The sequence below is a fragment of the Anabas testudineus genome, chromosome 22 (genome assembly GCF_900324465.2).
Source record: "Anabas testudineus chromosome 22, fAnaTes1.2, whole genome shotgun sequence".
Taxonomy (NCBI): Eukaryota; Metazoa; Chordata; class Actinopteri; order Anabantiformes; family Anabantidae; genus Anabas; species Anabas testudineus.
Window position 1 is genome coordinate 7615723 of NC_046630.1, and position 10852 is coordinate 7626574.

The window sequence follows — 10852 nt, forward strand, 5'->3', positions numbered from 1 at the left end:
ATATATGAGTTCCACTTGTGAGCATATACCTCTCCCCATACACACACACACTCCCATGCATAGTCTGTAGTTTGCCTCCTGGCCATAAACACCTCAAATTCACACCTTCTTTTCTCATGCTATCGCAGTCTCCCACCTAAACGTGTTGGCCAGCTTATCTCATCTGAGCCTGGGGATGTTATTACTCCGGGTCCCATGATTTATAAATGTAACACACATACACTTGAGGCATCCTAGAGGACCTGCAGGCTGAGGTGCGCAGGGTACTCTTGTAAATTCAGATCAGTATGCAGTCCTGTTCCTCCACTGTAACAAAACAGCTCGAGAGTGCACTCACAGTAGTAATCACTTAATTCTGCAACCGAATTCAGTGGAATATGAACGACTCTAGTTTACCAAGTGGTTAATGATAGGTTTTTATATTGTCTAGGAAATTATTCACAAAATGCAGGTCTACAGGATCAGGACTGAAACTAATATGTTAAATACATTTTCATTTCATTGTCACTGTCACGTTCATTGTTTCATTTTCACTGAGATTTCATTATTGGTTAATACTGTTAATGTAAAGCATATATATGTTTTACATTATATGAACAGTAATATATATTAACAGTAAATTAAGTTTTATTATTTTGCAGTGAAAACAATAAATTGATGAACTGATATGTATACTGTAATACTTGAATTGAATTTTCTTTTCCTCTGACTCTAGGTTCGTATGCTAGCGGACCTGAGCCTCGTCGGCTGCTACAACATGTCTACGGTTCCAGAGAAGAAGAGGGCCCAGCTTCTCCTGGAGTCGGCCAAGAAGAACCTTCGAGACATGGCTTTCTTTGGCCTCACAGAGTACCAGAGGAAAACACAGTTCTTGTTTGAAAGAACCTTCAGGTTGCGCTTCATCAGGCCCTTCATGCAGTACAACAGCACCCGGGCTGCAGGGGTGGACCTGGACAATGCCACGGTTAGTCCTGCTGCTCGGTCACCTTTAGTTCTGCATGAGCAATACATCCTGGAGAAAACAAGAGCTTCTAAGTGCATTTATAGCAGCACTTGGTGTACATTATATGACGGATATGCCATTAATACGGTTACTCTATTATTTTTGTATTCTTTTGTTTTCTTGCTTTTCAAGGTAGGTAAGCAGTAGAAAATAACTTATTCTCTAAGATTAGTTTTGTGATGCCCAAATCTTCCTTTAAAGAAAGACACGGCAGCTGTATTGCAGTCATTTACAGACAGGAAAATAAAAAAACAAATCCAAAAGTAAAAGATTATGTGAGGAAATGGGTAGAAAATAGAAAATCAGAAGAACAGAGACACGAAGAGTAAACATTGTGGTTTTATATTGCTGTGAAATGAGTTGGGATGACTGTCACCGTTGAAAAAACAGCAGCTTCAAACATGTTCTTCACACTTTGATTGGTCCAATGTGGGAGTTCTTAGGCTCAATTCCCAGCAAGAAAAACCTTCAGTACACAGCAGACTGGTGATTTATACATCAAAACCAGAAAGGAGAAGAAAAAATAAAGTATGCCCAGCTGACAGATGCTGTGGACCGATGGCTATTATCACAAAAAAAAGACAAAATAAAGTGGTGAGAGTTTGGAGTCTGACAAGTGGGGGAGTCTGCGTGTGGCATTTTGAGTAAAAATTTGCTTTTAAAATTAGCTTTCAAATTAAATGCCTCTGAAGGCACTGTGTGAAATTTTGTCATTATTTAATTATTTTAGTCAAATAATTACATCAGCAGACAGAAGAATATTTACTTTCTACTTTGCTGCAAAGCTGCTGAAATCCCACCTATACCCTGATTGAAACTGGTGTCTGAATTTTTCACTGTTCCCTAACACATGAAGTCTTTGTGTTGACGACTTGAGCTCAATGCTGTCTTCTTGGTGTTGTGCCGATGTCCACCACCACCACCACAGCCCTTCCAATCAAACGTTTCTAACCTTTTATATCGATGCTACGCGTTGCTTCCCTTTGTTGTCACACACATTGTTCACAAATGATATCCCACACCCCATCGCAGTTTTCAAAGGGATTGTCTTAATTAAACACAGTTCCCCATATATGTTCACACATAGCAGATGATACACGCCAACAAAGCCAGCTGCATTGCACAATCTAACATCAAACATGTTTCTGTTGTCTCGCTTCGCACGTTGCCAATAATCTCTCACTTCCCTCTCTCTGCTTTAAAACTTTCTCACAATGTGTTATCGCCTCAGGAATTTTGCCTGTGGGACGAAGAACCTTTTGAGGAACTCTGGAACTTTAGCTCTTGAAGAACCAGGAATTAAGTTTAGTTCAGTGTGATACTGCTACTCAATTCGATTTTACAGTTCTGAAGGTTTCCTGGGAAGTGCAACTTATGTACCACATAATTCATAAAATAATGATCTAATGCCACTGTTGGTATCAACACAAGAGGAGGTGACAATTCTTGTTGCTTATTTACATTGGCAACAAAATTGTGTGTTCAGCTTCGTGGCTAGTTTTACAAGACAGTGTCAGGCCGAGCTAACATCATAATAAAAGCATTATTTGATGATTATCATCCTATAGTAGAAATTTGATTGTTGAGTTGATAAACTCCATGATTAGTTTAGTTCCTAGTTAGTAAAGTTCCTAGTTTCCTCAATTTAGGTTCTTTTGTGTCAAATGGAACGTTTTGGTTGAAAATGATTTGGTTGCACCTGCTCTAAGAGTAGCCAACTCAGCTCAGTCATCATAGCACTTTCGCGAGTAGAGCACTACACTCAGCCTTGCTGATCCAGAAGCACTGGATGCCTCTAGACGCAATAAAGGGACAAGCTTGGATATTACAGATAAAATGGGAAACGGAGCAAACGAATAAACAAATAAGTAACAACACAAGAATCCATCATCAGTCTAATTTGCTTGATCTACAGGTTTGTCAAAACTCACTGGAACATGCAAACAGGGCAAATATTTCATTTGGTTCCGTGCATCCTGAAACAATTTCAACAAAAATATCACTTTCTGTCTTTACTTTCTCTCTGTTCATATTTTTTTCTCTGGTTTGGCTGTCTCCAATCTCTTCTCACCACTATTCTCTGGACCCACCTTCTAATGAAAGCATTTTGTCTCTGCCCTGCTCGTTAGGTCCAGCGTATAGAGGAGTTGAACGAGCTGGACATGGAGTTGTACGACTACGCCAAGGACCTGTTCCAGCAGCGCTACCAGTACACCAGGCAGCAGGAGAGGCGGCAGCAGCGCATAAAGAATCACATGCAGAGTCATCAGGGTCTGGGCCTGGGCGTCAATCTGTGGCCCTCTGGAAGCCGGCAGAGCTTGATGTCGACACTGGAGGATGGGGAGATAGAGAGGGAGGAGCGGGAGGAGGGTGAGGAGGGAGGCAGAACGGAGGAGGCAGGCAGTAGGCTACCCACTGAGGACTACATGAACCAGATCATCAACCGCTGGTAGCAGCAGAATGATTGCAAACACACAGACATGCATATGTAATGTGAAATACATGCACATAAACACACACAAACACACACATACATACACAGGAAGTGGCTCCTGCATCAAAGACCTAAATAACCCAAACAGGACTTTACAGGAGAGTTGAGCTGCAGGAATGGGAGTCCAAGTGGTTGCTATGGAGACCTGGGCTTGGTCAATGGCATCAGCTCACATTATTTAGGTTTGTCCCGTTGTTATTTCCTCCCGTTTGTATTTGGACCCCCCCTCAGTTTCTCTGCCTCTCCCATCATCATTACTGACTAAGCAGAGCAAAGGAGAGATATTAAAAGTTGCTGACAGCAGAGTATCTCATCCAAATTTCCTGCCTCCCCACCTCCTCCTCCTGTATTCTTCTCGTTCTCCCTGGCCTGATACAGAGCATGAGGAAATTAAAATTAAGTCTGTGAATTCCCACTAATCCTTGCCGAGGACCAGTCTACTTCGTGGATGCTCCAATTTCAAAGGAACTGGGAAAGCTATGAAAGTATGCAAATGGCTGAAGTGGACAAAGAAAGTGGTAGGAGTACATGAGAGACTGAGCCTCGTAGAAACAAGCAGAAAGAGGAAAGTTGGGCTGAATTGTATAACAAAAGCTTTCTGCTTTAAAAAAAAAAAAAAAAAGAAACAAAACCTGCCATTTCACCCATGGACACGCTTTGGTCATGAAATAGTGACTCGTTCTTATTTTAGGATGATTTCATTTGTATTTTTTTGTGTTTATGCTTTTTTAAAAGCAGAATTGTAATAACACTGAGACCAATATTGCTGCCTAAAGAAAAATGATTCCTTTTTTTGTTTTGTTTTCTAAGTCAAAGCTAATGGATTGGATTGACGTACAATGGACCATAGCCATTACTAAAGCCTTGTATCTTGTGGGGGGGGGGGTGTGGCCTGTTTCTCTGTTAAAGGTCCCCAAAGCTCCTGTTGCTTAACAAGTTCATTATTTCTCTCCTGTGCCACGGTCCTGCAGAGAACGACAGCCAATTACAGAGCCGAATTTCACATAGGTGTGAAGAAATCAAAGGCAGGGAGAGGAGGGAGCCTGCTCCAGGTTGTTGCCAGGAACTGTGCTGCGCGAGCAACAAGCGCTTTGGAAACCTAAACTCAAGACAAATGCTCAAGATGGGAGTTGTGGAACTACTGGTCACCATGGCAATGTGAGCCCTTAATGTGGTGGTTGGCATTTCTAGTTTCTTTTTTTTTTTTTTTGTTGTTGCATTGTAAAAGCGGTGGTCTCAAACAATGCTCCCTCCCACCTACTAAAAGGGCGCACACAGTGCCAGTGACCTGGAGTTCATTAGTTTGACCGGTGTTTTACTTGGTTTCACCTTGAAGAATGAACGGGGCGAGGTAGCAGTGCCTCTATGTATTGGGATCATAGTCGACATAATTATTGCCAGATATTAAGTCTGCATTATACTTAAGTAACTTCTCTGACTACTTATGTGTCTGTGTGGATGAGTGTATGTGTAAATAATATGTACAGTATGCCTTTGATTGGCGTATGTGTATGCCTTTGTAAATAGTTTGCCTGACTGAGAGAGGATGTCTGATGAGTTTTGTGAATGACTGGTTTCATGACCAATTATCTTACCATTTTTTGGTGGTGGAAGACAGAGCAACAAAGTCGCTCCGACAGCATGTCATAGCAGTGTGACTATCACAGTGATGCAAGCCAGAAGTACTCCATTAACCATTTTTTCTTGTATCCTCCCCATAGCTTACTTTATCTGTAATTAGCTCAAATTTATATTTTTAACAAATCTGCCCTTGTGACATTTTTTTACACTTTACAGCAAAATGTACAACTAGGGTTGGGCTGCAATAGCTGTCTTTATCTTGTGTTGCACTAAATTCTGTGATCTGATCAGGTGAGGAGTTTTGTTTTGTTTTTTTGGCTCCTTGCTTGACATCTGATTTATTAGGGTCTGGTTCTAGCAAATTGCTTATTTATCCTTTTATCTCAAGTTTATCTCAAGAACAATGTAACCTGCTGGTTAAAGTGATGGCCGATTTGTGACCTGAGAACTCTGTATGTAAAATTACCATCCAGTAATATAGCGTTCGTAATGCAACGTGGGGAAAATCCAGCTCCAAGTTGTATTTTCAAAGGTATTTTTGTGACTTCACTGGCATAAACTGTCTGTCTGGAAAGATAACGTGTTTGCCAGCGGCAAATATAACATTTCAATTGAAACTTTCCATAAATTGTGACAGCCTGGCATGGCCCAAGTGATTCATATGCTCCAGCACAGAGAAAGCTTCTGGAATAGCCCAACAGTTTATTACTCCGACATGGCTTTGAATGCACAATCCAGTACTGGATAATAAAAATAACTAATGATAAGATATAAAAGAAACATTTTGACATTTTCCCCAAGGTTTACATTGGAAACACTATGTAACTAAATCACAGAGTAACATGTGGGATGCTGAGATCACATATATTGGTATACCAAAAGCAGATCTAAGCTTTATCCAGTTAATATTAACTCTTTGAGAGTGGAAATTCAACTTTGGCTGCTCTGTAACTACAGATTATGTGGTATCTATTTAAGTTCTTGAGAATTTCAGTTAAACTTTTTGACATAGATTATTTATATTTGCAGAGTGTCCACTTAATAGAAATATCTGGAATTTCACTCTCATCCTTTTAATTAACGTTTCATACACTCACTGGCCACTTCATTAGGTACACCTGTACAATCGAATGCAGTCCAAAACAGCAGCTTTAGTTATTCTGGTGTGCATTATAGGTGTTTCTTATGTTTTTGCCACCTTACCTACATAATTAGGGTGGATTAGATATTAATAAATTGGCCAGTGAATGTATGTAATAATGTTCATGTCACTGTCAGGTTGTAGTAGTACTAAAGTTGATTGAAGGTCTATGAATTTGAGTTTATTTAGATTTGATACTGGATTTGAATTTGATAAAATGCTATTGAAACCCAACCCTAATTACATGGAGAGAAACTGAGCAATAAGATGAGATACAACAATGAGAAGGTTGAATGTAAAGAGAAGAAGATGTGTTGCAGAGTGATTAAATCAAACTGAATGTAGCCCAGGTTCAGTGTCATCTACAGGGCAGTGGGAGGACACATGCAGGTTAGCTACTGTACAGTGCTTTCTTGTTATTAAGACATGTTGCATCTTGTTGTTAACAGTAAATTTTTTTAAGTCAGAGTGACGGGAAAACAATTTAACCGCCCACTATCCTTCTAAATTTCAACTAATTACCCTGGAACCTCCCATGTCCCTCTTTTTGATCGACTCTTTTTAAGTCGGGATGATTTATGAAGGAAGGAGAGAAGAACAAGGGGACACGATGAAAGGTATTGTGACACATCCAGAGTCAAAATGCTGCTTTTTGTGTAGCCTTCAAAGTACCGCAATAGGCACTGGGGGGGAATGGAAATGAAAAGAAAGATCTCCCTTTTTTTGTTTCTGTTAACTTCCCCTTCAATGTGTTCTTGAAACTGGAGACTTGAAAACATTGCAGCTCCAGGCATTTTGCCCACAACGTCTTTTTCAGAGCCAGACTAGTATTAGATCATGTTAGGGCTCAAAACTAATATCTGGCTCTGCATTAGGGGTTAAACACAGGATTCAGAACTGATTGTTTGTCTGTAGAGAGTTTTATTTTCAGTGTTCCAGTTTCAAGTGTCTTGAAGCTTCTCAAAAACGACTCCCTGTACGTGAACGGTGTGTAAAAGTGAAACTTTCACTGAGATGATTCCAGAAATAGATGCTGTAAAGCTATATTCAAATATTTTATGCCATGTCACCATGTAGAGCTGATGTCTCAACAGCATTTTTTTTGTGACAGTGAAGCAACCCCAGGTGTTGTTGGCGTCATCATGTCTTTTTTTTTTTTTTTTTTTCTAAAGAGAGTGTGACTTTTGTGGGGGGGGGCATTTGGTCTGCAGTCTTTCTCTGGCTCCTTCTGTATGCATCATTCTGGGTTTGTTTCTTATGATTGCAAAAATGAATCATCAAGCCACCAATTAAAATATTTCATTTTTACAGACCTCAGTGTGCTGTGGTTGTCACTGCATATCATGTTTCCTGCTCTGTCACTCGGTTCTCAAGCACACGGCCGCAAATACATCTCCTTAATTTTTAATCATTTATTTTATTTAGATGGAAATTACATCCAAGGTACTGAACCTGAAATGCTTCCACATATAACAATTAAAACTCACTCAGTGTTTTTGACTACTTGCGTGTCAGCTTTACCCTCCAGCTTTCTACACCAATTTATACCTAAAGATCATTTCTAACGCTCGCCTACACTAACCACAGGACCATGACCCCATAAAGCAGCATGTCTCCACCTAATGACAACCTCAGCGCTGTTGTCGGTGATCTACAGCCTGATTGAATCTGCAGATACTCTTGGCCCATCGAACACACATACACAAACATACTTCTGCTTCTAGTATGAAAATCATTCCCTGTCTTTGACTGATATGGTAAAAGAGAGGCCTCAACTTTGACCCCCCCCCCAAGGCACGGCAGAAAAATAATTTGCCTGTACAGAGACGAGTCGAGGCAATTGGCTGGAGGGAGATCAGAGCACCCGACAGCACCAACGAGAGCAGCAAGATGAGGAATCGGAGAGGGCTTTTATGTAAGACAGGAAGAAAGAGAGGATGTTTTTGTGCCTGACACATGAGCAGAGAACGAGAGAGAAGTGATGGGGAACAGGAGAAAAAGGAAAAAGCTGTGGAGCCTCTCTGGCAGCTGGTACATGGTGTTTTAGACTGAACGCAGTCTTTAATCCTCCCCGTAGCCCTGGGTCGCTGTCATTTCAAGTGCAGCTGGACAAAACAAACAATAATGGCTCAGCTACTGCAGAGGGCTGGACAGCTTTTGTTTGGCCGAACATGTGCATGTGAGTGTTTGAGAGAAAGTGCTTGCTCACTCCTGCAGTGGGAATGGGAATCCGGCTCTGAGTAATTGTATGGGCTCTGGCTGCAGTCCATTATTAGGAGGTCAAACTCGCTGCAGCTCGTCACTGCTCGCCCCATGCTGCTTTCATGCAAACAAAGAAACTCTGGCATTATTATTGCTTATTTCCAGTGTGGAATTCTGCTGATAAGTTCATATTGAGTGCTTCGTTACATACATCAGAGCCAGGCTATTGTATTTCTGGAGTATTGCCCTGTTGGCTCCGGCACTGGTCATGATGGGGTTTGGTCTTTTGTTTTCCGGTTGAGTCATTTCCAGCAGTGGCATGGCTTAGACCTTCATCGTCAAACATACAATAGTGGATGAATCTCTATGCACAACAATTTGCAGAGTTTCAATAACCTGCTTTGTCAAAAAGTAAACGCAGATAGCCGAGAGAGAGCAACATCATGTCAGAGTGCACATTTCTCTTTGAGCAATAAAATAAATATGGTTAGATTGGACATCCAGGGCTATTATCTGACCGTCCACTCCAGGTTTGTCTAATCTCCTGGGTCAACAGCAAATCATACTTTATGATATTAAAGGATTGAGCAGAGGACTCCAGCCTCCCAGGCAGAGAGCACTCTGCTGCAATAGACGGGCACCAGTGGGAGCCCAATGTGAGGAGTCCCATTATTGTCAATAATGTGTGTTTATTATGTTTGTGTGTGTGTGTAGCTGTGACCCAGCAGCTAATAAAGAGCTGATCCAGTGCATACTTATTAATGATAAGTGTTAATGTTGGAGAAATAAACCCTTGGTCACAGCCAAGCATCAAATCTAAAGACTCTTGCAGGGGTAATATTTTCTCTTCATTCAAATGAAGTGACAGAAGAGGGCATAACAATGAAAATGTTGATATGCACAAAAAAAATGAATGATCCTAATTAAGAAGTTCTTCTGCTGAATAATTGTGTTTATAAACACCAAGGTAACCAAGACTGCCCTCTTCTCCATCTGGGCTCTATTTAAGATTGGAGCCCAGACCGGCCCAATGTTTTGTGGCTGTAATGTGGTGAATTAGCTTCATGTGGGAGACCCCGGCTGACCCCCATTATACAGTCAGGGACACATTTAATTAGCGGCAACTCACGTGAAACGACAAAATGTATTAATATTAATGGAGGTTTAATTGAGGTCGTTTTGGTCCCCCGTCGAGGCTTTCAACCTCTAAAATGGCTGACGTGTGATAGTGCGAGGAGAGGGAGCCCACAGCCCGAGATCGCCATTTCGTATGTGACCTCAGAGAAGATGACAACCATCTCCCATAATTCATCTGAAGATGTCACCTTCTTGACAGATGAACAGGCCCTGTGGGCAGTGTGTGTCAGAGTGTGTGAGGCTCGATTTAGCTATATGTCTGAGGACTGTCTAGTGAGGACTTTTTAGCCTGTCCTCAAAGGGATACAGATGATTTTGTGTGAGTGTGTGTTCATGAGCCTACACGTGCGAGGTGTCCACGCTCGCGCTTAAAAAAAGTGAAGGTCAAATCCAGCAGGATAATTAATGTTGCTGCTTTTTATATGATGTTAAATCAAACCCTGGAACTGTTCCCTCTGGAGGATCAGCTGTTCAATTTAATTTAGGCGGGAGAGTGAGTAAATGAAAACGCAAGACCCATGTCTTCACACCCTGGGACAGAGTGTCTTTACCTTTCAACTTCTTTTATCAAGACCACACAACAGGTAGACAGATCGCCTGGCATGTTTGATCAAACTGCCCCAAAGGGAAAGACTATCCAAGAGATTAAAATTACAACACAAACTCAAGGTAAATAGTTTGAAAATGAACCTCAACAGTCCCAGGTGGCTCACTGCTAAATGAGAGAGATTTCAATTGCCCTTCAATACTGTTAACCAAAGAGAAAACTTTGATTTATTCTTAACATAAGACATATTTCCCTTGGCTTTCACACTAGCAGATAGATGTGCTGTTTTCTATAATAAAGTCCCACACATATAAGGATCACATGCTCGTGTAATACATACACATGTACAGTAAGAGCCTAAAGCCATATCCTTCCCACATTTAAAGGACAACATCATCTTAAAATTGCATTCATATTATTAGTATACATTCACAATATGATACAACTCAGCTTTAATGTACATTTTTATCTGTTGTATTTGACTGACCTTTGTGTTTATATCATGAATGATATTTAGTGCACCTACAAACATACAAAATACTACATAAATAATGCCTTGTGTTGAATTTGTTATTTTTGATGTGATGTAATGACAGTAGTATAATTAATGCATTTTAACAAGTCTCTTGTTTAGACCAATAGCAGAGACATGTCTTTGCTAATCCTGTCATACTGCACCAAACAAACTAACTCAAAGTTGTGCTTCCTAATTTCTTGCTGCCGACTGTTGCAAATAGTAGAATATAT

General features: G+C 40.7%; 1 protein-coding gene across 1 annotated transcript in view; it reads left to right on the top strand.

Annotated features, from left to right (window-relative positions):
• Nucleotides 1-7531, top strand: part of hs6st1a (heparan sulfate 6-O-sulfotransferase 1a) — a 50702-nt gene extending 43171 nt beyond the window's left edge. Inside the window, exons 3-4 of the mRNA XM_026339643.1 lie at nt 716-964; nt 3133-7531. Of these exons, the coding sequence (XP_026195428.1) occupies nt 716-964; nt 3133-3456 (573 nt within the window). The 3' untranslated portion in view covers nt 3457-7531. The remainder of the gene's footprint in view (nt 1-715; nt 965-3132) is intronic.
• Nucleotides 7532-10852: the final 3321 nt, after the last annotated feature.